The sequence below is a fragment of the Geotrypetes seraphini genome, chromosome 10 (genome assembly GCF_902459505.1).
Source record: "Geotrypetes seraphini chromosome 10, aGeoSer1.1, whole genome shotgun sequence".
In the NCBI taxonomy this organism is placed as follows: Eukaryota; Metazoa; Chordata; class Amphibia; order Gymnophiona; family Dermophiidae; genus Geotrypetes; species Geotrypetes seraphini.
In genome coordinates this window covers 79,519,716-79,547,235 of record NC_047093.1, presented here as the reverse complement: position 1 = coordinate 79,547,235, position 27,520 = coordinate 79,519,716, and the positions used below count along the sequence as shown (strand labels likewise).

General features: G+C 45.4%; 1 protein-coding gene across 1 annotated transcript in view; it reads left to right on the top strand.

Moving 5' to 3' along the window:
- Positions 1–27,520, top strand: part of RABGAP1 (RAB GTPase activating protein 1) — a 539,836-nt gene that overhangs the window by 260,902 nt on the left and 251,414 nt on the right. Inside the window, exons 11-13 of the mRNA XM_033960742.1 lie at positions 7,010–7,184; positions 22,022–22,115; positions 23,187–23,337. Of these exons, the coding sequence (XP_033816633.1) occupies positions 7,010–7,184; positions 22,022–22,115; positions 23,187–23,337 (420 nt within the window). The remainder of the gene's footprint in view (positions 1–7,009; positions 7,185–22,021; positions 22,116–23,186; positions 23,338–27,520) is intronic.

Here is a 27,520-nt window from a genome sequence, read left to right as displayed (position 1 = left end):
TATAAAACTACAATCAACTAGAAAGAGAGCCTTTCCATATGCGAGTCCTAATCTGTAGAACTCCCCTAGCTTTCCTTCCGGAAACAACTGAAATCAGTTCTTTTCCACCAACAATAAGGAACCCTATGCGATTACTCGTATCCAAAGTCTGCGTATGTCTGCATAGTCTTATGTTGCCTTTTTATGTGCCTATAGTATTCATAGAACTTCACGGTATTGCGGTATATAAGCTATTATTATTATTTTGTTATTATTATAGTACACCTCTTTCTTCTCTTCATATTTCTCTAGCATGTATTTAAATACTTCTTACATAGATACTATAATTAGATTGTGAGCCCACTGGGATAGAGAGGAAAATTTTTCTAATGATTGAAAATGTAACCCTCATTTCTAATGTAATAGTACAGTATTGTAAACTACTCAATACTCATGTACAAATATAATAAATCCAATCCAATATACCCAAAAAAGTTTTTACTTTTTTTTTACTATTTTTTTCAAAGTCTCTCTTTGTCTTCCTTATTAGTGCTTTGCATTTGTCATGCCATTTCTAGTGCAATTTTACTTAAAGAACTCTGAAGATGTAAGAATCATGATTGATAAAGATCTTAGCTTTCTCCTTTAAATCTCATCTTTTGTTCAGAAGTGATTTTTCTCACTAAAATGCATGCACCCTGTTTGTTCTTACATAGATCTCCCTTCTTTATGTATTTTGCATTTGGCTTTTGTCATAGCAAAGCTTGACAACTGTAACTCTGTATATTAGGGGCACCCTTCATTCCAGTTAAAATGTTTTCAGTGAATAGAAGACATCAGATGTTAAATTACTGCTAGGAAAGAAAAAGTTTGACAATGTCAGCCTTTGAATATAAACTGAACACTGGCTTCCAATTATTCCTACAATCAAAAAGAGAACTCTTAAAAATCGAGAAATTCAACAGAAATTATTGTTTGGTGCCGAAATGTCTGATTCTACACCGGCACCGACATCGGCACCGGCGCAGTCGGCACCCACATCATCGACACCACGCGATACCGCGGCGGTGTCGACTCCAGGTAAGCCGGCTAAGAAGCCTTCCCCGTTGGAGCGTCCTCCGGTCTCGATGGCAGCGAGCCCAATCCTGCCGACCTCGAGGCGCCCACGGAAGCGCTCCGCTCCAATAGAGGTGAGCCCCTCTACATCGGGGTCCTCATCCTCGGAGCGTAGAGCGGCACCGCAGGTACCATTAAAGAAAAAGACGGTACCGGTGCCTTCCCTTGAGGAGCGTATAGCTGCTGTTCTGAAGGCGCAACTCAAAGAACAGTTACAGCACCTCCTGCCTTCAGTCCTGGCATCGAATTTACCGGTACCAGTCCAGTCTGAGCCACCGGTACCGATAGTGGACCGTCCTATTTTATCGACGTCCACTTTGTCGGTACCGGTACAGTCGGTTTCCTCGGTCTCCATGCCGATTCTGGCACCGGAGCCGAGAGCTCACCATTAAGCTGTACAGACTTCGGCTCCGGTGCGTACAGTGACATCTCCCGGTACCGAATCAGGCAGGTCAGGGAAGTCTCTTCGCAAATCCCGTCATTTAGAGCCTTCCACTCCAGAGTCTCGAGACCGGAGTTTTCAGGTTCGGGACCCTGACTTATGGGGTGACTCAGAGGATCCTATTCTTTCGGAGGGAGAATGCTCTTCTGGTGATGAGGACCCGTCTGCTTTAGGAGCCTCCTCTAGACCAGAAGTGTCTTCCTTTTCTTCATTTTTAAAGGAAATATGTGACTCTCTCTCCATTCCTTTGGAGGCTGAGTCAAAGAAATCCAAGGCTTTTCTAGATGCCTTGGACTTTGACCAGCCTCCAAAGGAATACCTTAAGTTACCTCTCCATGATATTTTGAGAGAGACGTTTTATAAGAATCTGGAATCTCCTTTAACTATTCCTGGAGCTCCCAGAAAATTGGATTCCTTGTATAAGGTCATTCCTATCCCTGGGTTTGACAAGCCCCAACTACCTCATGAGTCCCTTTTAGTTGAGTCCACTTTAAAAAAGTCCAAAGGGGCTAGTGTATATGCCTCAGTCCCTCCTGGCAGAGAGGGCAAATCTATGGACAAGTTTGGTAAAAGGCTATACCAAAATGCTATGTTAGCCAATCGATCAGGAAATTATGCATTCCATTTCTCTTTCTACCTTAAGCAGCTGATTCAAAATCTCACTGCTTTTGAGAAATATCTTCCTGATCGGAAAAAGTCTGCTTTTCACCACACTTGTTCATCTCTTTTACAGCTCCGAAAATTCATGGTAAGATCCATTTATGATACTTTCGAGCTGACCTCCAGAGCCACAGCCATGTCAGTGGCCATGCGACGGCTAGCCTGGCTTAGTGTTTCAGAACTGGACGTTAATCACCAGGATCGGCTAGCCAATGCACCTTGCTTAGGGGATGAGCTGTTTGGAGATTCCATGGACTCCACTACTCAAAAACTATCGGCTCATGAGACCAGATGGGACACGCTTCTTAAAACTAAGAAGCCTCCACCAACCAGGCCCTTTCGTCCACAATCAACCTACCAACGTAGATTTGTGGCTCGTCCTCTGCCTCAAACTGCACAACAGCCTAGACGTCAGAGGCAACAGCGACCAGCTGCTAGACAACTTCAGCAACAGCAGCAGGTAAAACCTACACCTGCACAAAAGTCTACTCAACCCTTTTGACTTGGTTCTCCAGAACATAGCCAGTCTTGTTCCTTCTACCCAACTTCCACAGCCTATAGGAGGACGCCTTTCTTATTTCATAAGCCGTTGGGAACTTATCGCGTCAGATCAGTGGGTCCTGAACATCATCCACCACGGCTACTCTCTCAACTTTCAGACTCTACCTCCTCCAAGTCAACCAAAAGAGTCTGCTTCGCACACTCCTCAGTCTTTCCTTCTTCTCCAGGAGGTTCAATCCCTCCTCCTTCTGAACGCCATAGAGGAGGTTCCTCTAGATCAAAAGGGACAGGGATTCTACTCCCGTTACTTTTTAGTCCCCAAAAAAACAGGAGATCTCAGACCCATTCTAGATCTCCGCGATCTCAACAAATGTTTGGTCAAAGAAAAGTTCAAAATGCTTTCTCTAGCCACTCTTTATCCTCTTCTAAATCAAGGCGACTGGCTATGTTCCCTCGATCTCAAAGAAGCATACACTCATATACCGGTCAATCTGGCCTCCAGACAATACCTACGCTTCATGATCAATCGTTGTCATTACCAATACAAGGTGCTGCCCTTCGGTCTTGCCTCCTCTCCGAGAGTATTCACTAAATGTCTGATTGTGGTGGCTGCCTTTCTACGATCTCACCACCTTCAGGTCTTTCCTTACCTGGACGACTGGTTAATCAAGGCCAATACATCTCAGACTGTTCTCCTGGCCACCAACCAAACCATCAGGTTTCTTCAACTTCTGGGGTTCGAGATCAATCTACCCAAATCTCATCTCATCCCCACTCAGAGGCTTCAATTCATAGGAGCTGTCTTGGACACAGTCCTCATGAGAGCGTTCCTGCCGTCCAACCGTCTTCAAACGCTTCAATCTCTATGTCAGCAGGTGCTTCCACAGCGTTCCATCTCAGCAAAGTGAATGATGATTCTCTTGGGTCACATGGCGTCCACAGTTCATGTCACACCCCTCGCACGTCTTCACCTGCGCACTCCTCAATGGACTCTTGCTACTCAATGGTCCCAAGCGACGGATCCTTGCTCACGTCACATATCTGTGACGTCATCTCTTCGTCAGTCTCTACAATGGTGGTTGGTATCCTCAAATCTATCCAGAGGTCTTCTGTTCCATCAACCTCCTCATCAACTAGTCATCACCACCGACGCCTCCCCTTATGCCTGGGGAGCTCATTTGAACGAGTTCCAAACTCAAGGCCTTTGGACAGCCCAGGAAAAGAAGCATCACATCAATTTCCTGGAACTCAGAGCGATGTTTTATGCCCTCAAGGCCTTCCAGCATCTTCTCTTTCCTCAAGTTGTCCTGTTGTGCACAGACAATCAAGTTGCGATGTACTACATCAACAAACAGGGTGGGACGGGCTCCCGCCTCTTATGCCAGGAAGCCCAGAAGATCTGGACTTGGGCCATAAATCACCATCTATTCCTGAAAGCTATTTACATTCAGGGAGAGGAGAATTCCTTAGCGGACAAGCTCAGCAGAATTCTCCAGCCTCACGAGTGGACACTCGATCCTGTAACTCTACAATCCATCTTCGCTCAATGGGGCACTCCTCAGATAGACCTCTTTGCAGCTCCTCACAATCATCAGCTGCCCCTATTCTGCTCCAGACTCTACTCTCCTCACCGTCTGGCAGCGGATGCATTTCTCCTCGATTGGTCCAATCTGTTCCTGTACGCTTTCCCTCCTCTGCCTCTCATGTTGAGAACCTTGTTCAAGCTCAAGAGGGATCGAGCAACCATGATTCTGATTGCTCCGAGGTGGCCCAGGCAACATTGGTTCTCCCTTCTACTTCAACTCAGTTCCAGGGAACCTTTTCTTCTGCCTCTGTATCCTTCTCTGCTTACTCAACATCAGGAAACCCTTCTACATCCCAACCTACAGTCTCTGCACCTGACAGCTTGGTATCTCTCGGGCTGACTTCTCATGATACGCTCTTGTCTCAGCCTGTTCGTTCAATTCTGGATGCCTCCAGGAAACCGGCCACTCTTCAATGTTACCATCAGAAGTGGACACGGTTTTCTTCATGGTGTCTTCTTCATCATTATGATCCCACTTCCCTTGCAGTGGAGACCTTGTTGGATTATCTCCTTTCTTTGTCAGACTCTGGCCTCAAGTCCACTTCAATCAGAGTTCATCTCAGTGCTATAGCGGCTTTTCATGAGCCAGTCCATGGAAAACTCCTCTCAGCTCACCCCTTGGTATCCAGGTTCATGCGGGGTCTTTTTAATCTGAAACCACCTCTTAAAGCCCCTCCTGTTATCTGGGATCTCAATGTAGTTCTTTCCGCTTTAATGAAGCCTCCATTTGAACCCTTGGCTACTGCTTCTTTCAAGTTCCTCACTTGGAAGGTACTTTTCCTTATTGCTCTTACCTCTGCCAGGAGGGTCAGTGAGCTACATGCACTAGTGTCGGATCCACCTTTTACGGTCTTTCATCATGACAAGGTGGTTCTGCGTACACATCCAAAGTTTCTCCCGAAGGTTGTCTCTGAATTCCATCTCAACCAATCCATTGTTCTGCCTGTCTTCTTTCCGAAACCTCACTCTCATTCTGGAGAACAGGCTCTACATACTTTGGACTGTAAGAGGGCTCTGGCTTACTATTTAGACCGTACTAAGCCCCACAGATCATCTCCCCAACTCTTTCTGTCCTTTGATCCGAATAAATTGGGACATCCTGTCTCTAAACGTACGTTGTCTAATTGGCTGGCAGCGTGCATTTCATTCTGTTATGCTCAGACCGGACTGACACTGGATGGTTCTGTCACGGCCCATAGAGTCCGAGCCATGGCAGCATCTGTAGCTTTCCTCCGTTCCACTCCTATTGAGGAAATCTGCAAGGCTGCTACTTGGTCCTCAGTTCATACTTTTACATCTCATTATTGTCTGGACACTTTCTCCAGACGGGATGGACACTTCGGCCAATCTGTTTTGCAAAATTTGTTTTCCTAATGGCCAACCTTCCCACCATCCCTCTTTTTGTTAGCTTGGAGGTCACCCATCAGTCAAGAATATGCTGCCTGCTTGTCCTGGGATAAAGCACAGTTACTTACCGTAACAGGTGTTATCCAGGGACAGCAGGCAGATATTCTTGCGTCCCTCCCTCCTCCCCGGGTTGGCTTCTTAGCTGGCTTATCCTAACTGGGGACCGCGCGCCTCTGTCGGGCGGGAAGGCACTCGCGCGTGCGCGGTGCGGCCTACCAGAACTTTCTAAGTTCTTAGAGTGCAATCACTCTAAAATTGTCCGTACCGGGGCTCCGTCGGTGCCGTCACCCATCAGTCAAGAATATCTGCCTGCTGTCCCTGGATAACACCTGTTACGGTAAGTAACTGTGCTTTATGGCTACACTGCGTTTTAGAGAATTTGTCCCAACTTTTTAGAACCGTTTGGCCCTGAACATTAGACTGGCATTATCTTTTAAGAAATTTAAATCTGCTTTGAAAACCTTTTTAGTTAGGCTTTCCTTAAATTAATATCTAGGTTCCAGATCTGTTCTTGATTCCTACTGGTACTTTCCTTCACTGATTTGTTCTACATCCTGTGCTTCCCCTCCCTTCACCTGTTGAGCATTTAGTTTTTTAAGCTGCTGATGTAAATTTCCCCGTCTCTCCTGTTTACCTAAATTATATTTTAATGTAAATTGCTTAGATGGCATTGACACAACAGAAGACAAATCATCTGTGTATCACAGATAGAGAAGCCAACCACAGAGAAATTACGAAAATTTGCTCATATGGTTTTTAAACAGTTGACTTTATTAAGGGAAAAAGCGACTCAACACGAATCATGTTTTAGCCACAAAGGTCTGCCTCAGGAGTCTGAGATGCTAAAATGGAAAACTCTCCTTCAGGAATATAACTTAATGAGCGAAACACCAATATAGCGAGATCAAAAATAAACTGTGCAACCGTGATTTATGTTTGTTTGATATTGATGTTTTGGTGTATCATTCATTTTATGGTCAGCTATATCCCTGCAAGAAAATGTTCTATTTTAGCAACTCGGACTCCTGAGGCAAGCCTTTGTGGCAGAAACATAATTTGTGTTGTCACTTTTTCCATTAATAAAATCAACTGTGTCAACACCATCTGGGCAAATTTTCTTGACTCTTCTGCTCTTGGCTTCTCTGCTTTAGATGGCTTTGACCTTTATACTGCATATCCAAATATGAACCTTTAAGGGGAATGGATATTTAGATTTAGCACATGCCTTTTCAGTAATACCTCAAAGTAAGTTACATTTAGGTAAAGTAGGCATTTAAAATGCATTTGTTGCTATTTTTATACTTTTTATTTTTATTTAGATAGAACAAAAGGAAAGGAAGAGCAATACTGATACACTATATGAGGTGGTTTGTTTAGAAAGTGAATCAGAGAGAGAGAGAAGGAAAACTACAGCAAGCCCCTCGATCCGCATTCCACAGTCTGGATCGCAGGGTTCTATGATTCCATCACCCCCAGAAGACGATGAAGAGGAAGGTAAGGCACAGGCTACAATGAATTACATAATCTCATTTTTATTAATGAGCATTAATAGACTTTAAATTTGTAACTTGCAATATAGGTAACTTTTGGTTCCTTTAAGCACCTCTCTAATAAGGGCCTGATGTTTCCTTCCTATGGACAGCTGGAGAGGCTACATCCTGGAAGGCAGAATTCATCAGTACCATCTTTGGGCCGAAGGGCTTATCCCTAAAGCACAAGCCATTTTAATTTTGTATTGGATACAGATATGAATCAGTGATTATCTGCTTCTTAGTGTTTTCTTCTACTTAGTACACCAAGGTCTAAAATGATTTATCAATAGCCAGAAGAGTGGAATAACAAGGGGGGGTGGTCCGCCCCAGGTACACATTCTAAGGGGGTGCATAGCTGGCACACAGAGTCTGGAATCTCCCGCCCTACTCTGCTTTCTGCTTTCCTGAACCAGCAGCAGTGGCAGTAAACTTTAAATTCAGTCATCGTGGGACCTTCCTGTGCCTCCCTTTGGCTGCTGGTCCACCCCCCTTTGACGTCATTTCCTTATTCTGGAGCAGAGCCGGCAACCGCGGGGAGGTGTAGCAAGGTCCCACGATGACTGCATTTAAGTTTATAGCTGCAGCTGCTGGTTCTAGAAGCATACAGCAGCAGTGGGGGGAGGGCAAGTTACTGAATGGCATAGGGGTGGAGAGAGAGCGAGAGAAGGGAGCAGGATACTGTTATGGAAGGGTGGTAGAGGGAGAAAAAGGGAGCAGATGATCGTGAAATTGGTGTGCAGGAAGAGAGAGAGAGAGACCGAAGGAAGAAGGATACTGGATGGAATTGGGTTGGAGGGAAAGAAAGGGGGCAGATGCTGATAGAAGTGGGGTGAAGGGATAGAGAAGGGGCAGATGTTGATGGGAGGGGTGGATGTAGAGAGAGAAAGGGAAGTCATTGGATGTTAGTGGGGAGGAGAGCCTATGCTGGATGGAAGTGGGGATGGGAGAGAGAAAGGAGCAGATGCTGGATGGAAGTGTGGAGGAGAGAAAGAGGGAAGCAGATGCTGGGTGGAAGTGGGGATGAGAGAGAAAAAAAGGGGAGCAACACAGGAAGGAAGTGGAGAGAGAGATGCTGGTTGGAACTGGACAGAGAAGGAGATACTAGTTGGAAGGGGTAGAGAAAGAGGGCACATGATGGAAGGAAGCGATAAATAAAAAAGGGCACATGCTGGATGGGGGTGAAGAGGATAGAGTTGGTGAAATACTGGAGGGGTTGAGGGAAAGAAGTGGCAAGCTGTAGGTAGACACAGTGAAAAGGTAAATTAAGGTAAATTGAGGACTGGGTAGTAAGAATTTAATCTAGACAGACGCAGAAGATAAATTGAGAAGGAAGATGGAAGAAAAGGAAAGGGAGAGGAGAGAGTGAAATGCCAGACGGAGGGGGTGGGAGGTGGAGAAGGAAGGAAAGGAGAGAGTGAAATGCCAGACTATGGGGGTGTGGGAGAGGGAAGGGAAGGAGAGAAGAGAGATATCGGACTATTGGGGGAGGGGAGGGAAGGGAAGAAGATGGATGCCAGACCAATGGGGGTGGAGGGGGAAATGGAAGATGGAAGAAGGGGAAGGCAGACAATTTCTGGAAGGGGCATAGAAGGAGAGAAGATGCCATATGGATGGAAGGAAGAGAGAGTGACAAGAAGATGAGGAAAGCAGAAACCAGAGAAGGCAAAGGTAGAAAAAATTTATTTATTTATTTATTTTGCTTTAGGATAAAGTAGTATTATAGATGTGTTTATAAATATTTATAAATATAAAATGAAAATAAGGTGATCCTTTTATTGCACTAATTCTAATACATTTTTGATTAATTCAGAGACCAAAACCTCCTTTCTCAGGTCAGGGCAGGATACCGTAATAGCAATATACTTTATCCCAGGACAAGCAGGCAGCATATTCTTAACGCATGGGTGACGTCACCGACGGAGCCCCGGTACGGACCTTTTTAACTAGAAAGTTCTAGTTGGCCGCACCGCGCATGCGCGAGTGCCTTCCCGCCCGACGGAGGAGTGCGTGGTCCCCAGTTTCTTCGTTTCCGCGGAGCGAAGAAGACGCGTGTTTTTTTCAACGGCCGTTGAAACTACTTTTGCCTTCCCGCTCGCGAAATTTTCCTGTTATTTTACTTTTCTTACCTTCGGGTTCCTTTTTATTCTCCTTTGCAAAAAAAAAAAAAAAAAATTTACTTTCTTTTTTCTCCTTTTTCGAACCAGCCCCGGCGGGCCCTGTTGCCACTATACAGGCCTCCGGGTTTGATTTTGCGGAGGCCGTATTTCCATTCATGCCCCCGCAGCCAGGTTTTAAGAAGTGCCAGCGGTGTGCACGCCCGATCTCCCTCACTGACCCACACAATTGGTGCTTGCAGTGTTTGGGTCCTGAGCATCGGGCGGACTCCTGCACCCGCTGTGCCACTCTTAAAAAACGGACACTTAAGAATCGCCAGATCCAGCAGAACATCCTATTCGGCACCGGGTCTGCGATGGAATCCACTGCGTCGACGGCGGTACCGCCAAAATCGACACCCACCACTTCGACGACGCCCGATCCGACATCGGCGCCGCTGGCGCCAGGTAAGCCGGCTAAGAAGCCTTCCTCTTCCCTCGAGCGCCCGCCAGCCACAGGGGCGGCACCAGCCTTACCGGCTTCACGCCAGCCCCGGAAACGCTCCGCCCCGATCTCGGTGAGTGCCTCGTCATCGGCCTCCTCATCGCCGGGGCGTGGAGCGGCACCTATGGAACCGAAACAGAAGAAAGCGGTTCCGGTGCCACCCTTGGATGACCGCATCGCGGCCATCCTCCAAACGCAATTACAGGAACAGCTGCAGCATCAACTCCAGCACCTGTTACCCACTATCCTAGCACCGCTCCTTTCGGTACCAGACCGGCCCGAGCCCCGCACCGAACAACCGGTATCCACCCCATCGGTGCCACTTAATACGTCCATGCCGATTCTCTCGGCGGAACAACTCCGTGCCCATCCTGTAGTTCACTCACATACCACTACAGATCCGCCTCGAGACCGGGCGGGGCACCATTCTTCCCGGGACCGGGACCGACACCGATCTTCCTCTCCCGGTACCGTTTCGGTGCGCTCGGGCAAGTCTCTATCTAAGACCCACCATACCGAGCCTTCCACCCCGGTTTCTCGGCATGCGCACCCGGAGGTCCGGGACCCGGACTTATGGGAAGAATCCCCTCCCGGTACCGAGGAGGATGTCTCCTCATCGGACGAGGAACCCTCAGCGCCCGATACCACTTCCAAACCTGAACAATCCTCGTTCTCCAAGTTCCTCAGGGAGATGTCAGCGGCTTTGTCTCTCCCTCTAGAGTCAGACTCCAAAAAATCCCAAGCCTTTCTAGAGGCCCTGGATTTTGACCAACCGCCTAAGGAGTTCCTTAAGTTACCCGTGCATGACATCCTACGGGAAACCTTTTATAAAAACTGGGAGAACCCTCTTACAGTCCCCGGGGCCCCCCGTAAGTTAGATAGCCTTTACCGGGTTATCCCGATCCCGGGGTTTGACAAACCTCAATTGCCCCATGAGTCTCTCCTTGTTGAGTCCACCTTGAAGAAAACTCAGGGCTCCAGTGTTTATGCCTCCACCCCTCCTGGCAGAGAGGGCAAAACTATGGACAAGTTTGGCAAAAGGCTCTACCAGAATGCCATGCTGGCCAACAGGGTGAACAATTACACGTTCCACTTCTCATTTTACATGAAACACCTGGTCCAACAGCTGTCCGCCCTTCAAAAATATATTCCTGAGAGAAAGATTCCACTTTTCCAGCAACAAATTTCCAGTCTCCTTCAACTGAGGAAATTTATGGTACGCTCTATCTACGATTCTTTTGAGCTGACCTCTCATGCCTCTGCCATTGCTGTTGCCATGCGCCGCCTGGCTTGGCTGAGAGTATCTGATTTGGACATCAACCACCAAGACCGTCTAGCCAACGCTCCCTGTCTTGGGGATGAACTTTTTGGGGAGTCCCTGGATTCAACCACCCAGAAACTCTCGGCCCATGAGACCAGATGGGACACACTGGTTAAACCCAAGAAAAAGGCTCTACCTGCTCGACCTTACAGACCTCAGTCCTCATATCAACGCAGGTTCTCAGCCAGACCGCTCAATCCGCCTTCACAACAACCTAGGCGGCCCCGTCAGCAACAACACCACACCCAGGCTCGTTCTCAGTCCAACCAACCTGCCAAACCTCTGCCACCTTCCAAACCCTCTCAGCCCTTTTGACTCTTCTCTCCAGGGCATAGCCAGTCTCCCGCCTTCATTGCCTCTTCCTCAACCAATCGGAGGCCGTCTCCACATCTTCCTCAGCCGTTGGGAGGTCATCACATCGGACCAGTGGGTCCTCAACATCATTCGCCACGGCTACTCTCTCAACTTCCAGACTCTTCCACCGAACAATCCTCCCGTAGAGTCTGCTTCTCACTCCCCCCAAACCCCCCTCCTCCTGAGGGAGGTTCAATCCCTCCTTCTTCTCAATGCCATCGAAGAGGTGCCTCCGGACCAAAGGGGTCAGGGATTCTACTCCCGCTACTTCCTGGTTCCCAAGAAGACAGGAGACCTTCGTCCCATCCTCGATCTCAGGGACCTCAACAAATGTCTGGTCAAGGAGAAGTTCAGAATGCTCTCCCTTGCCACGCTGTACCCTCTTCTTTCTCAACACGACTGGCTATGTTCCCTGGACCTCAAAGAGGCCTACACTCACATCCCAATCAATCCGACTTCACGTCGCTACCTACGGTTTCAGATACAGCACCGTCAGTACAAAGTGCTACCTTTTGGCCTCGCTTCATCGCCCAGGGTGTTCACCAAGTGCCTTATTGTGGTGGCGGCCTTCCTCAGGTCTCACAACCTCCAGGTGTTCCCCTACTTGGACGATTGGTTGGTGAAAGCTCCTACGTCGCCGCTTGTGCTGCAAGCCACTAATCACACCATCTCGCTCCTCCATCTCCTGGGGTTCGAGATCAACTACCCCAAGTCGCATCTGCTTCCTACACAGCGACTTCAGTTCATTGGAGCAGTTCTCGACACCACACTTATGAGGGCGTTTCTCCCCTCCGATCGTCAACGGACCCTGCTCCACCTCTGTCGTCAGGTGCTCCTTCATCACTCCATTCCTGCCCGACAGATGATGGTCCTCCTGGGCCACATGGCCTCCACGGTGCATGTGCTTCCTCTGGCACGACTCCACCTCAGGACACCTCAATGGACTCTTGCCAACCAATGGTCGCAGACCACGGATCTTCTTTCTCATCCCATCTCTGTGACATCATCTCTTCAGCAATCTCTTCAATGGTGGTTGAACTCCTCAAATCTTTCCAGGGGTCTACTCTTTCATCTACCCCCTCACTCCATGATCATAACCACGGATGCCTCCCCCTATGCGTGGGGAGCTCACCTAGGAGATCTACGCACCCAGGGACTCTGGACCCCTCAGGAGCGTCAACATCACATCAATTTCCTAGAACTCAGAGCCATGTTCTATGCTCTCAAAGCCTTCCAACACCTTCTCTGCCCTCAGGTTCTTCTTCTGTGCACAGACAATCAAGTCGCCATGTACTACATAAACAAGCAAGGCGGCACCGGATCTCGCCTCCTTTGTCAGGAGGCTCTCCGCATCTGGACCTGGGCCACGGCCCGCAATCTCTTCCTCAAAGCTGTCTATATCCAGGGCGAACAGAACTCCCTGGCCGACAATCTCAGCCACATTCTTCAATCTCACGAGTGGACTCTGGACCCGTCCACACTCCACTCCATCTTTGCTCGCTGGGGCACTCCGCAGGTGGACCTCTTTGCAGCACCCCACAACCATCAGCTGCCCCAGTTCTGTTCCAGACTCTTCTCTCCTCATCGTCTGACCCCAGATGCATTCCTGCTCGACTGGACGGATCGGTTCCTCTATGCCTTTCCTCCACTACCTCTGATGTTGTGGACGTTAGCCAAACTCCGCAGGGACAGGGCCACCATGATTCTCATCGCTCCTCGGTGGCCTCATCAACACTGGTTCTCCCTCCTGCTTCAGCTCAGCTCCAGGGAGCCCATTCCTCTTCCTGTGTTTCCTACTCTACTTACGCAGCAACGTCAGTCTCTACTGCATCCCAATCTGTCTTCGCTCCACCTGACAGCTTGGTTTCTCTCGGGCTGACCTCTCCAGAGAATCTGTCTCAACCTGTCCGTCGCATTTTGGATGCCTCCAGGAAACCGGCCACCCTCCAATGTTACCATCAGAAGTGGACCAGGTTCTCCTCTTGGTGTCTGCTGCATCATCACGATCCCACCTCATTAGCGGTGGAAACTGTACTGGACTATTTGCTCTCTCTGTCCGTCGCTGTCCTCAAGTCTACCTCAATCAGAGTCCACCTCAGTGCCATCACTGCGTTTCATGAGCCTATCCACGGAAAACCTCTCACGGCTCATCCACTGGTTTCCCGGTTCATGAGAGGCCTCTTCAATGTCAAACCACCTCTGAAGCCTCCTCCTGTCGTCTGGGACCTGAATGTGGTTTTATCAGCCCTCATGAAACCTCCGTTTGAGCCTCTTGCCACAACTTTGCTCAAACTTCTAACATGGAAGGTGCTTTTCCTCGTTGCCATCACCTCTGCCAGGAGGGTTAGTGAGCTGCATGCACTGGTCGCCGATCCACCGTTCACTGTTTTTCACCATGACAAGGTGGTTCTGCGTACCCATCCTAAATTCCTTCCCAAGGTGGTCTCGGCTTTTCACCTCAACCAGTCCATTGTGTTGCCTGTCTTTTTCCCTAAACCCCACTCTCACACGCTGGATTGTAAGCGTGCCCTTGCATACTACCTTGACCGTACCAGGGCTCACCACTCGTCCCCTCAGCTCTTTCTGACCTTCGATCCTAACCGTCTAGGTCGTCCTGTCTCTAAACGGACGCTTTCCAACTGGCTTGCTGCCTGTATTGCGTTCTGTTATGCTCGGGCCGGTCTCTCACTGGAAAGTGCTGTCACGGCCCACAGGGTCAGAGCTATGGCCGCTTCTGTGGCTTTCCTCCGCTCCACGCCCATCGAGGAAATCTGCAAGGCTGCCACTTGGTCCTCAGTTCACACGTTCACTACTCATTACTGTCTGGATGCCTTCTCCAGACAGGATGGACACTTCGGCCAATTCGTGTTACAAAATTTATTTTCCTAATGGCCAACCATCCCTCCTCCCTCTCTGTTAGCTTGGAGGTCACCCATGCGTTAAGAATATGCTGCCTGCTTGTCCTGGGATAAAGCACAGTTACTTACCGTAACAGGTGTTATCCAGGGACAGCAGGCAGATATTCTTACATCCCACCCGCCTCCCCGGGTTGGCTTCTTAGCTGGCTTATCTTAACTGGGGACCATGCACTCCTCCGTCGGGCGGGAAGGCACTCGCGCATGCGCGGTGCGGCCAACTAGAACTTTCTAGTTAAAAAGGTCCGTACCGGGGCTCCGTCGGTGATGTCACCCATGCGTTAAGAATATCTGCCTGCTGTCCCTGGATAACACCTGCTACGGTAAGTAACTGTGCTTTATTGACCTGAAAAAAGAGGTTTTGGCCTCTGAAAGCTAATTGAAAAATGTATTAGCCCAGTAAAATGGTGGCATCTTATTTTCCGTTTTTATTTTATTTCTCTCCCCCCCCCCCCCCTTTGAACCCCTTTTATGAAGCCACATTAGGCTTTTTTTTATCGCCAGCTGCAGCGATATTAGCTCCGATGCACATAGGAATTCTATGAGCACGGGAGCTTTTACTGTCACAGCTGGCAATTAAAAAGCCACGTTAGAGTTTTTTATTGCCAGCCGCGATAGTAAAAGCTCTGATTCTCATAGAATTCATATGAGCGTCAGAGCTTTTACTGCTGCAGCCTGCAATAAAAAAAACCCTAACACAGCTTATTTGTTAATTTGTAAAGTGATGATTGCTATTTCTCTGGGTTGTTTTTTTTTTTCAAATTTACATCTGCTATCTTTATATTTTGCACAATATTAGGGGACATGCATCATTGTTTCTGTGATGGTGCATTGTATGCACAGTCCAGTTTCTTGGTGGTTCAATTTAACTTTTGTCTACATATTTCTACTTTACAACCCCCTCCTTTTTTTATAAAACTCTAGCGCTGGCCGTGGCTCAGGCATTTACAGAAATTCTATGAGCGTCGGAGCTGTTATTGGCATGAGAGAGATTTGCATATCAAGAAGGCAGTGCAGGCAAATCTCTCTCATGCATATTCAGTGTGGATATCCTGAAAACCTGGCCTGCCAGTAGATCTCGAGGACCAGACTTGGGCAGCCCTGCCCTAGAGGGCAGAATTTCAGAGATACTGCTCCATTGTTGTCTGCCATTTCTTTTGGTTTTGTTTTCAATCCATATCCCAGTTGATGGTTATAGTTGGTTTATGGTTAATTTTATTTGATTTACTGCTTTTCCTTAAGTAGTAACAGTGGGGTACAATATGAAATTAAAAAAAATAAATCAGAAAAGAATGCCAGTAAATGACAGTAAAGTATAGACTATAGAAGGAGTAAACACACACAAAAAGAACAGTTCAGGGATGTTCATATTAGAAACATATATAACATAAACAGATAGACTTGCAGGGTCAGTGGACCCCAGGAGGAGCTGACCTATTAGTCTGCATGTTAAAAGATTTAAAAAATAAAAAAAATAAAAAAGGTAAGTTTTTAAAAGGGATCTGAATTTTTGATTAGAAGTTTCAAGTCTAAGGTAAAGGGGAAGAGAATTTCAGAGAGGGTTCAATGTTGAAAAAAAGCTCTGTCTTTTGTAGCCTGATGGTGTTCTTGATTTGGCAATGGGAGTCTTAAGCAAAATTGTTAAGAGAATGGAGAGCCCTGGATGGAGTGTAACATTGAATCAAAAGGAATAAATAAGGGGAATTATCGAATAATTGGCCTTGTGGGTAAGAATAAGTCTTAAACTGGACACAAAAAATGACAGGTAACCAGTGGTGGTGTATAAGTAGGGAGGTGATCTGGTCAAATCTATTTGCTTTAGAGATGATACGAGCAGCAGTATTTTGGATGTTCTGAAGGCAGGAATAAAGTATATTGCAATAGTCTAGGTATGATGTTAAAAGAGCATAAAGGATAGTTTTCTGAGAGGGAAGATCAAGGAACATGTGCTGAGTTCTAAATTGGTAAAGGGAAATAAAGCATGCCAGCACTCCCACCAAGACGGTGCCCCGGTGCGGACTGCCCCCCTACTATGCCACTGACATAGAGACAAATTTGTCCTCAACCCTGCGAGATCTATATCCATCCCTGTCTCCACAAGTTCTGTCCTTGTCACTTCCCCATCTCTGCCAGCTCTGTCCTCAACTTCACAAGCCTCGAACACTTTAAAATCCTGAGTATTTGAGGCTTGTAAAGATGAGGACAGAGCTTGCAGGGATGGGCCAGGGACAACTTGCGGGAACCGGACAGGGTTGGAGATAGATCCTGTAGGGATGGGGACAAATTTGTCCTTGTGTCATTCTCTAATGATGCTAAAGTTCAAGACTATCTTTCTAACGTACCCTGATGATGATTTATTTGGAGACCGCATAGAGGAGGCCACACAGAAAATCAAGAGAAATACTGACTGCATGGCTACCTTGTCCTCCTCAAAATCTCACCAGTCTCAGCAACCATGGAGATATTCCAACACCTCCTGAAGATTTATTTATTATCCAAGGCAAAGATATCGCCAACCTTCTGCAGCTACTCAAAGGCACTCTAGGCAACGGAGGTAGCAGAAGACCTCTCTGGCACCTCAATCCAAACAACAGCAGTCCTTCTGACTTTCTTCAAGAGAGCATAGTCAGTGTTTCTTAACTTTTGCCCCCCAGATTCTACCCATAGAAGATCAGCTTACCATTACCATCAATGCTGGTTCTTAATAACGTTGGATCCCTCAAGTCATCAATCAGGGCTATGCCCTTCATTTACAGAATAAATCTCCAAACCAACCTCCAAAATCTCTTTTCAACTCCAATCAGAAGATCCTCCTTTGCCAAGATTTCTCAGCCCTCTTCCAGCTCAATTGCATAGAATAGGTTCTCTTGTAGGAGAGGGGCCAAGGGTTCTACTCAAAGTATTTCCTCATATTGAAAAAGACTAGAGGTCTCTGTCCAATTGTGGACCTCTGAGCTCTCAACAAATACTTAATGAAAGAGAGGCTTCACGTGGACTCACTGGGAATCTTGTTACCACTATTAAAGAAGAACAACTGGCTCTGCTCTCTAGACCTTGAAGAGATGTACACTAGAGAATGACACAGGTTCAAATTAGTCCCTGTCCCCGCAGGAACTCAATTTTCCCGTCCCATTCCCACGAGTTTTGTTGTGGCCCCTGTCCCAGTTATTATTATTATTATTACCATATTCCTGTAAGCTCTGCCTTAACCGCACAAGCCTCAAACACTTATGATTTTAAAGTGTTTAAGGCTTGTTTACATGAGGATGGATCTTGTAGGAATTGGGCAGGGACAGGAAAATGAGTTCCCATGGGAATGGGGAAAAATTTGTCCCCGTGTCATTCTCTAATGCAGTGTTTCTCAACTTGTGCTACGTATACTCCAGGGGGTACGCGAGCTGGCTGCTGCCTGGGATCTCTCCCTGCCTGCCCCTCCCCCCCCCCCACTGAAGCCACCACTGCCAATTCCTCCCTGCCCCACCCTGAGCTGATCCTGCCACCCGATATGCTCCATTCTCACCCTGCTGCCGCAACAGGGACAGGCCAGGCACGTGCAGCAACTGCACGCAGCCAGCCCACAAGCCTTCACCCTGACGTCAATTCTGATGTCGGAGAAAAAGTTCCGGGCCAGCCAATTGATATGGGGGAAGGCTTGAGGGTTGGCCGTTATGCACTCGCTGCACGTGCCTGGCCTGTCCCTGTTGCGGCGGGGTGGGGGGGGGGTTGAAGGGTGTGGGGTAGCAGGGTTGGCTTCGGGGGTGGGGCGGTGAGGCAGGGAGAAATTGGCGGTGGTGGCATCAATGGGGGGGGGGGCAGACAGGAAGATAGAAAGAAAAAGTTGGACCCATGGAGGGACAGAGAGATGTTGGTTGGGGAATGGAATGAGGTCTGGAGGAGAGGAAGCATGCAGGAGGCAGAAAGAAAGAAATATTGGATGCACAGTCAGAGGGAAGTGCAACCAGAGACTCATGAAATCACCAAACAACAAAAGTAGGAAAAATTATTTTATTTTCAATTTAGTGATCAAAATGTGTCAGTTTTAAGAATTTATACCTGCTGTCTATATTTTGCACTATATTTGTCTATTTTTCTATAGTTGTTACTGAAGTGACATTGCATATTTTAAAGTCATTTTCTCTGCATACAGTGTGCTTTGTTTTTTTTTAATTTTGTGGTTACCATTATGTATTAATAAGGTTATATTGTGTGTATATGAAAAATGGATGGAAGAAATTGCATTGTAATTGGTACTATTATTAAGGAGGTGGAGTCGGGCAGAGTTTGGGCGGGTCTTGGGTAGAGATTGGGCGGGGGTACTAGGGTGGTATTTGTTAGGCTTAAGGGGTACTTGGCTTGAAAAGGTTGAGAAACGCTGCTCTAATGTACACACATATTTCCATTCTATCTGCTCACAGGAAATACCTCCACTTTCAAGTGGTAATGCACCATTTTAAGTACAAGGTACTTCCTTTTAGCCTGGCATTGGTACACAGAATTTTCACAAAGTGCTTAGTAGTAGTAGCTTCCCTCCACTGCTCATACAGTTTTCACGTGTTCCCTTACCTAGACTATTTGTTGGTCAAGGCTTCCATGTCTCAACTGGTCCTCCAATCAGTGTCTGCTACAGTTAACCTACTAGAATTCTTAGGTTTTGTAGTGAACCACGAGAAGTCTTATCTTGAACATACTCAAACTCTGTAATTTTTGGATCCCTACTAGGCACAAACTCGCTGCCTTACCACAACAGAGACTCGACACGCTGATTCGTCTTGTCCAAAAGATTTCCTCTTGTTGCTACATAATTACACATTAAATGCTGTTAGTCTTCAGTACATGTTACTCTACAGTACATGTAACTCCATTTTGCATCTCAGGGAACCTCAATGGGCTCTTTTGGCCCAATGGTTTCTGGCCACCCAACAGAAAAGTTACCTCATATCTCCAAAAGTCACTTCAGTGGTGATCACTAACCAATCTCTCCAAAGGCCTCCTATTCCAGGTGCCACCACATCAAAAAGATTTTGACAACCAATGCCTCGATGCTAGGTTGGGGTACCCACCTCGGCAGCCTCCATATTCAAGACAGCTGGACTCTTTATGAGAAAACTCTTCACATCAACCTTCTTGAACTTGATCAATGCACAATCAAATCTCATAAAACTTCCACTCAGTTGTTCCTCTCATTCGATCCTACAGACTTGGAGCTCCTGTCACAAAGAAAATGATTCTACAGACTTGGATCCCCGTCACCAAGAGAACCATCAGCTCATGACTAGCAGACTGTATTTCTCTTTGCCATGCTCTTTGTATTGCTCTTTGCCATGCTGGGCTGACACGATGGCTGTGTCACTGCACACACAGTTTGAGCAATGGTGACTTCAGTAGCCCATCTATGTTCCACTCCTATTGAGACAATTTAAATACTAATCAGTGGTGAAAATAAACACATCCTAATTAAATAAGAGGAAAAAGCCTCAGAGGTCTCCGTATATATATATATATATATATATATATATATATATATATATATAAAATCAAAGCACTTAATTTACTTGCTTTCTTATATATATATTCTTACACTCAGCCTGCAAAGTGAATATCAATGCAATATATGGACACCGTTTGGAACTGTCAGGAGGTTTTTTGCCGATGAATGAAAGCTAGTCCCTAAGTAGTGCATGAGACAAACAAACAAAGTAGGAACCTCTGAGGCTTTTTCCTCCTGTTTAATTAGGATGTGTTTATTCTCACAACTATATTTAGATTGTCTCTATTTTGTGAGTTGGAAGATTTTCTCTAGTTTTGACCACTCCTATTGAGTACATTTGTAAAGCAGCCACCTGGTCCTCAGTTCACACCTTCACATTCTACTACTGTTTGGAGAATTATTCCAGATGGGATAGTCGGTTTAGCTAAGCAGATCTAGAAAGTTTATTCTCTGTTTAGATGCCAACTTGGTTTGTTTCTCGAGGCTCATTCATGGTAGTTGTCAATAACCCTTTTCTCAGAGACATGGCAACTAGGAGTCCTACATGTGAGAATATACTGCCCGCTTGTCCTCGGATAAAGCAAAGTTACTTAACCTGTAGCAGGTGTTATCTGAGAACAGCAGGCAGATATTCTCATAACCCTCCCACCTCCTTTAGTTGGCTTCTTAGCTCTGTTACTGAACCTATGTTCCCACGAGCCATCTTTGGGTGGGAAGGCACAGATGCATGCATGGTACAGGCAGTGTTCAAGTTTCAAAGTGACAGCGCACTTATTGATCGTCTATACTGGGGCTCCTTGGATGACTGCACTTAGATAATTCCTGCTACAGGTAAGTAACATTGCTTTTTCCTTCAGCCAATATGCAATCTTGAAGACTGACAAATTGAATTTAGACAAGTCAGGACAAAGGGAATTAATTACCCCTCTTTTTTTTTTTTTTAACAAAACCACGCTAGTGGCTGCTGCGTGGCAACAGAACTAAAGCCCATTAATTCTCAGTGGGTTTCGGTGCAATTACAGTGAGCCACTATGGTAATCAGCTTTATGAAAGAGGGACTCAGTGAACTAACAGGATATCATCTGCATAGTAGAAGGCATGCACACCTGAGTCTTGAATAACAGTAGTGAAGGGACTTAAGATGTTAAGAGCAATGATGCCAGAACAGAACCCTGGGGATCACCACAAGTGATGGAGAGTATACACAAGATCAAAGAAGCATGTGAAACACTAAGGAGATGATTTGACAGGAATGATTTAAACTAATAAAAAACAAACCAGAGATGCCTGATGCCAAACCACTTTTTGTGTCCCCCACAGCTGGTCTGGGTTTTATTATATGCCCCTAATGAATATACACAAGATGTAAGGATTTGCTGAAGGATCTTATGAGACTATGAGACTGGATATTTCTCTGTGCAGATGACAATTGACATGGACAACTGCAAAGTGATGCAAATGGGGGGGTGGGGGGGGAGGGGAATCCAACTACAGGTACAAAATGTGCTGTGTTTCCTAAAAATGCAAATTAATGTTAAGAGTTGTTTGAAAAGTGATGGAGAGCCAACTGAGATTATCATTATGCTTTTGGATAAGTCCCTGGTACATCCATATTTTTATTATTCGTAGTCCTTGACACCTCATTTCAAAAAGCATATAGTAGAACTAGAAAAAGTTTCAGAGGTCAACAGAAATGATAAGAGGATGGAACAGCTCCCTTATGAAACAAGGCTAAAGAAACTGGAGCTTTTCAGTCTGAAAAAGTCAATGGAGAAGGGTTATGATATAAGTGTAACCATTCCTCTTCACTTCTAATTTTTTAAAATAGGAGTTGATAACATGTCAGGTAAGAGGACACTCCATGAAACTAATGATCAGCCTGTTGAAAACAAATCCTAGAAAGTGTTTTTTTCATTCAACATATAGTTAAGTTGTGAAGGATACGGTCAATGGAACCAACATAGTGGCATTCAAAAAAAGGGTTAGACAAATTCCTGGAGGAGAAGCTGAAATAGTCCAATAAGTATAAATTATGATTTCTAGTATGACTTGCTTTTTAAAATTGATGTGTTGTCATGGTTGCAGTGTTTTTCTGATTTGATTTTCTGTTACTGTTTACACAGATAATGACGAACCTCTCTTGAGTGGTTCTGGGGATGTTTCTAAAGAATGTGCAGAAAAAATACTTGAAACCTGGGGAGACCTTCTATCAAAATGGTAAGTAAAAAGAACAAAGCTTGTACAAACCTGTATCTGAAGTATGTTTTTGTTGAGGCAGTTTTTTCTTTTTGAAGATGTGCAGTATATATATATTTTTTTTAAATGGAAGAGTTACAGTTTAGACGTGAATGGAATTGAAGTGTAACCTGATGTTTAGAGCAGTGAGTTGAAAACCAAAATCCCATTTCTCCTACCAATGTTCCTTGTCATCTGGGACACACTGTTTCACTTTCCGTTAACTCAGATGTAAAGTTTAAATTGTAATGCCTCTGGGTAGGAAAATACTTTCTGTACCTGCATGGAACTCATTTTGAGCTTGGATTTGGAAAGGTGCATTATCAAATCTAAAATCCAAGCATATTAATGGTGTTCACTGACTTATTGGATGTGGACTGTATTGTCAAGATAAAGATAAATAATTTGATCACAGTGGCCAAGTCCTGACCTCTTTTCCACATTTCCTGCACTATTGCTTTGGGTGAGCAGAGAGGTGTCCACCTGTTCTGTTGATTTTACTCTAAAGCTGGAACCTTACAGGGCCAGTGAATTTCACAAGATTTTAGGGCCCCTTGAGAGAGGAGGGAATAATGATACCAAGGGATGGGAGTTAGGGGAATCATGGTGATGCCAGGGAATAGGAGAGAAAGTGGTGATGTCAAGGTGTGGAGGGAAGGAAGGAGTGTGGTGATACTGGGAGGACAACGATAGAGAAAGGAAAGTGGTTGGGGGTTGTGTCTTTGCTTGGGGGTTGTGGGGGTGGTGTGTGGAAAAGATGGTAGAGATGCTAGAGTGAGAAGGAAAGTGGCAATGGTGATACCAGGAGGCAAGTGGGGGAAAGGAAAGGTAATGATGGGGCAGCAAGAAATGTCACTGAGGGAATCCATTGCTTGGGTGTGCTATGACACAAAAAGGTTTCTGAACCTTTGTGATTTAAAATAATTTCTAGAATCTCTAGAAAGAAGAGGTGCCTTTTGAGAGCATATTTCTGTGTAATAATCTGTGTTAGGAAGTCATTGCTTTCCTTTTTATTCATATACATCTTTGAGACCAGAGTCAATTTTAATTCAGGCATCTCAATTTGAGTGTGAGGCCCAGACAGTTGTCGTCATTGGTGAGAAGTGGTGTCCCAGAGGCACTAAGAGGAGAAGTATGGCAGCTGCTAGCAGGATGTCAGAACAATGACCATCTGGTAGAAAAGTATCGCATTCTCATCACAAAGGTAAGAAAAATAATAATATTTGAACAGTAAGTTGTTTGAAAGTTGAAAATAAGCAAGGTAATTTTTCTTCGTAAGGACTGGTAGAAACTTAAGGATGAAAAATAGGTACAGAGACACAGGAAAATATAATGCTTAATTACTTATATATCCTATGAAATCAATTTATAAGGATTACTTTAAGCAGCTTACAACAATTAAACAAAAATATTTATAATACTTATTTTAAATAGTTCTGAACGTGAACGTGAACTTGCAGGCCTTGAGCATGCTCAGATGCTCAAGGCCCAGCAGACGAGTAGGCTGATCTTCAAGAGTGCCCAGATGAGGGTAAGAAGCGGCAGGGGGGTGCCCAATTGTGTCGGGGGGGATGTCGGATCGTGTCGGGGGGGGGGTGCCTAATCGTGGCGGGGGGGTGTCGGATCGTGTCGGGGGTGCCGGTTCGAGGCAGGGGGGGTGCCGGATTGTGGGGGGGGGTGCTCGTAAATCGAGCCATGCTCGGTTTCTGAGGCACCGATTTTGCAAATGTTTTGCTCGTCTTGCAAAACACTCGCAAACCGGTACACTCGTAAACCGAGGTACCACTGTACTGTATTTTTCGCTCCATAAGATGCACTTTATTTCCACCCAAAAGTGGGTGAAAATGTAGGTACGTCTTATGGAGTGAATAGCAATTTTGTAAACACTACACCTCCCCCCCCCAGGCTCCTCAATGACCTCCCGCAGCTCATCTTGCAGCAGTACCACCTGCTGCTGCCTTCCCTGGATCAACCGGCCCTGAGACGTGGAGAGGTCCAGCAGCTTGTCCTTCTCCTGGCTCAGCCGCTCCAGCTGGCCGTACAGATCCTCCGTCTTTGGCCCACCACTGTTGCTCTTTAAGCTCCCCGATGAAGGTCCGCTGTTCCTTCCCAGCTTCCTGATGCTCGTGCAGGACCGCGTCCCGGTCCTTGCTCATGTCCTTTAGCTGCTTGGGCCCATTCCTTGCATTCCTCCTGCAGCTGACTAAACAGCTCCTCCCGCTTGCGCGAAATCTTGCCGTCCAGCTCCCGCTGCAGCCGGCCGCACTCCTCTCGCAGCTCGGCACTCTGACGCTTGTAGTCATCCTGCGCAGCTGGCCGCACTCCTCCAGCAGTTCGGCGCTCTGATGCTTTTAGAGATCCTTGAAGCGGATCATCATCTGGTGGTTGTTTGCCAGGCCCTCGAAGCGCTCCTCCAGCTGGCAGGCCCGGGGGTAAGTTTTGGCATCCTCATCTGCTTTACAGCGCTGAACCACTAAAATAAGAAAAGGTACGGGTGGGGTGGGGGTGGGGGTGGGGATTCTGCCTATCTACCTACCTACCTACCAACCACTAGACCTGCCTTGTACCCTGTCTCGATCTACCACTAGATCATCAGATGGGGGACGGGGTACAGGGCAGGGCAGTGGGCAGAATTTTTTTTACTTTGGTTTTACTCCTCTACAGAGGGGAGGGGGTGGTGCGTCTTATGGTCAGATGCGTCTAATGGAGCGAAAAATACAGTAATCCTGAAAATCTTTTTTGATGGCATACACTGATAAGAAGACTAAATTGCACAGTTTCCCCCTCTTTTTCTAAGGCACGCTAGCCGTTTTAGTGTGTGCTCAATATTAGCACACGCTAAACGCTAACGCATCCATAGAATATAATGGACACGTTAGCATTTAGCATGCGCTAAAACGGCTAGCGCCCTAGTAAAAGGACCCATTTGTGTGTAACTCTCATACATAAAATATTTCTGTATGTGCTCTTATAGTGAATGCTTTATGCACAGCTCTTTATTACCATGCTGATGGAATTGTTTCTTTCCATGGATGAGTTAATGTCTCTGTCAGTAGCATATGATGCCTTCTGTTTATGCTGCATGCATAATAAATAACCATGCTTTAAATAGCTACTATTTAAGAACCTTGCTGATTGATCTTTAGAGGTGGGTTCCAAGAATTGTTTTTTTAAGTTGCATGCACCATTCCAGTTTGCGGTCAGGTTTTCATTATTTATTGATCTTTGATAAAGTAAAGCTGAGCTTCTGATGAAAGGAAAGCAAAGTGACATTTTGAGTATGGTGAAATTCTCTCTGTTCTTCATTTTGAACAGATTCTGTTTTCTTCTGATGTGTATATCTGGGTGATGGTCAAAAAAATCTAAAATTAGGATACTAGGGCTGAAACTAGACTGTATATTCAATTCTGAAAAGTTTTTTTAATGTTGAATTTTGCTACCATTTAGAAATACTGAATAATGCTGGATGATTTGAAAATAAGGGAATGATACAAAACTTGTAACTTTTTCCCTAGTCGTTAGATCCAAGTGGTTAGTTTTTAAAAAAACTTTTATTTGTGATTTTAAACTCAGAAGAATTATGTTTATTTAGTCCACAGATACCTATTTGGTAGAATGTTTTAGAACATAAGAACATAAGAACATAAGGTGTGTTATGGCCATAATGCTTATTAACAGCAATAACATGTTATATTTTGGTAGAATACATAGCTGTTAGATGCACAGTATGGAAAACACCTTATTACTAAGGGCTCCTTTTACTAAGTTGCGCTAGCGGTTTTAGCGTGCACTAAACACTAATGCCTCCATAGAGCTTGCATTAGTATTTCTCGTTTAGCATGTGGTTTGCGCGCGCCAATCTTGAGCGCACGCTAAAAACACTAGCGCACCTTAATAAAAGAAGCCCTAAGTAAATTGAATTTTGTGGTGAATTTTTAATTTTTTTTTTTTTGTGTGTGTGTAAGGGTGGAATCTAAGCTATCCAAACCACACCAAGGTTCAAGAAGCTTGCTGCATTTAAATGTCAAATATGATACTATTTGCAGCTTATGAATCCATCATTAATCTTCCCCTTAATGTATATATGAAGTAGCATTCACTTAACTTTCAAAAATGTTCCAAAACTCAATTATTCACAGTTTTCTTAAAAATAGCCAGCCAGATACAATAATAAAGCAGAAATTTCAAACAAGAGCTTACCTTCTCTTAATAGATGAATGAAAACTGCCCAACAAAGCACCCTGTTTCGTCTTTCTTCTTCAGGGGCAGACTGCCACAATCTTTTTAAATGCTGGCAAAAGGCACTCAGAGTATTCATCAGAGTTCCAAAGGCTGGATACAGCATCTTTGCTGGCTTCAAAATGGCAAACACAGGACCATAGAAGTCTGCCTGGCACTGGCCTCAGTTCCTTACAGCCAGAGCCGCTGTCTAAGAACTAATTACAATATCCTTCCTTTTCCAATTCCTTTCCTACTAGTTCCTAAGATTTTATTTTTGCAATTTTCGCTACTGTCACACAATGAGCTGAGGATTTCAACATATTGACGCAATATAATTTTTTGTTTTTGTAAAAGTGGTCTCTCTCTGTTTTGGGGTTTTTGTATTGTCTGCTTCTGTGAATGGTTATCCTGGAAAGAGCAAAATTATACAGCTATTTAATTAATAGGAGGTTTGGTTAGCTGATCAATTTATTCAGTTTTGTGAATTGTTCACCCTGTAATTAGTATTTGCACAGGTAGTTAGCTGCACAAATATATATAATGGTTGTTAGCAGATGAAAAATGATTTTGCTGGAGTTGTTAATATGTCATATATGACAGGAGTTATTAAAATATGGTGCACTGCTACTTTGCAATAAAAGTTAGCAAGGACTGATAAGCAGGATTGATGGAGGAAGCAGTTGTTGCTACAGCAACCAATATTGAGCTGCAGGGACCAGTCAGTTTTTGGTTTTTGCTGAGTTGATGGATGATTGTGTAAGATCCTGATTTTTGAAGAGCTAACATGTTCTTCAGGTGAAACCTGGTGAATTCATGTGTGATACTAGATTTTTTTATATTTTTTTCCCAGTTTGTATCCCGTTTAACCAAAATGAAATTACTGTAATCATTTGTTTAACTGGAAATTTATTTTAAGATCATTCTAGTTTTATTTGCTTCTGCTTTAGATTATTGCATGCATTAGGTTGTGATTAGAATCATATCTTTGAATCACAGATAATCACAAACTTGTGGTGTGTTATGTTTAGTATTGTCCAATATTCTTTCTCTCTCTCTCTATCATAAGAACATAAGAACATAAGAAGTTGCCTCCACTGGGTCAGACCAGAGGTCCATCCCGCCCAGCGGTCCGCTCCCGCGGTGGCCCATCAGGTCCGCGACCTGTG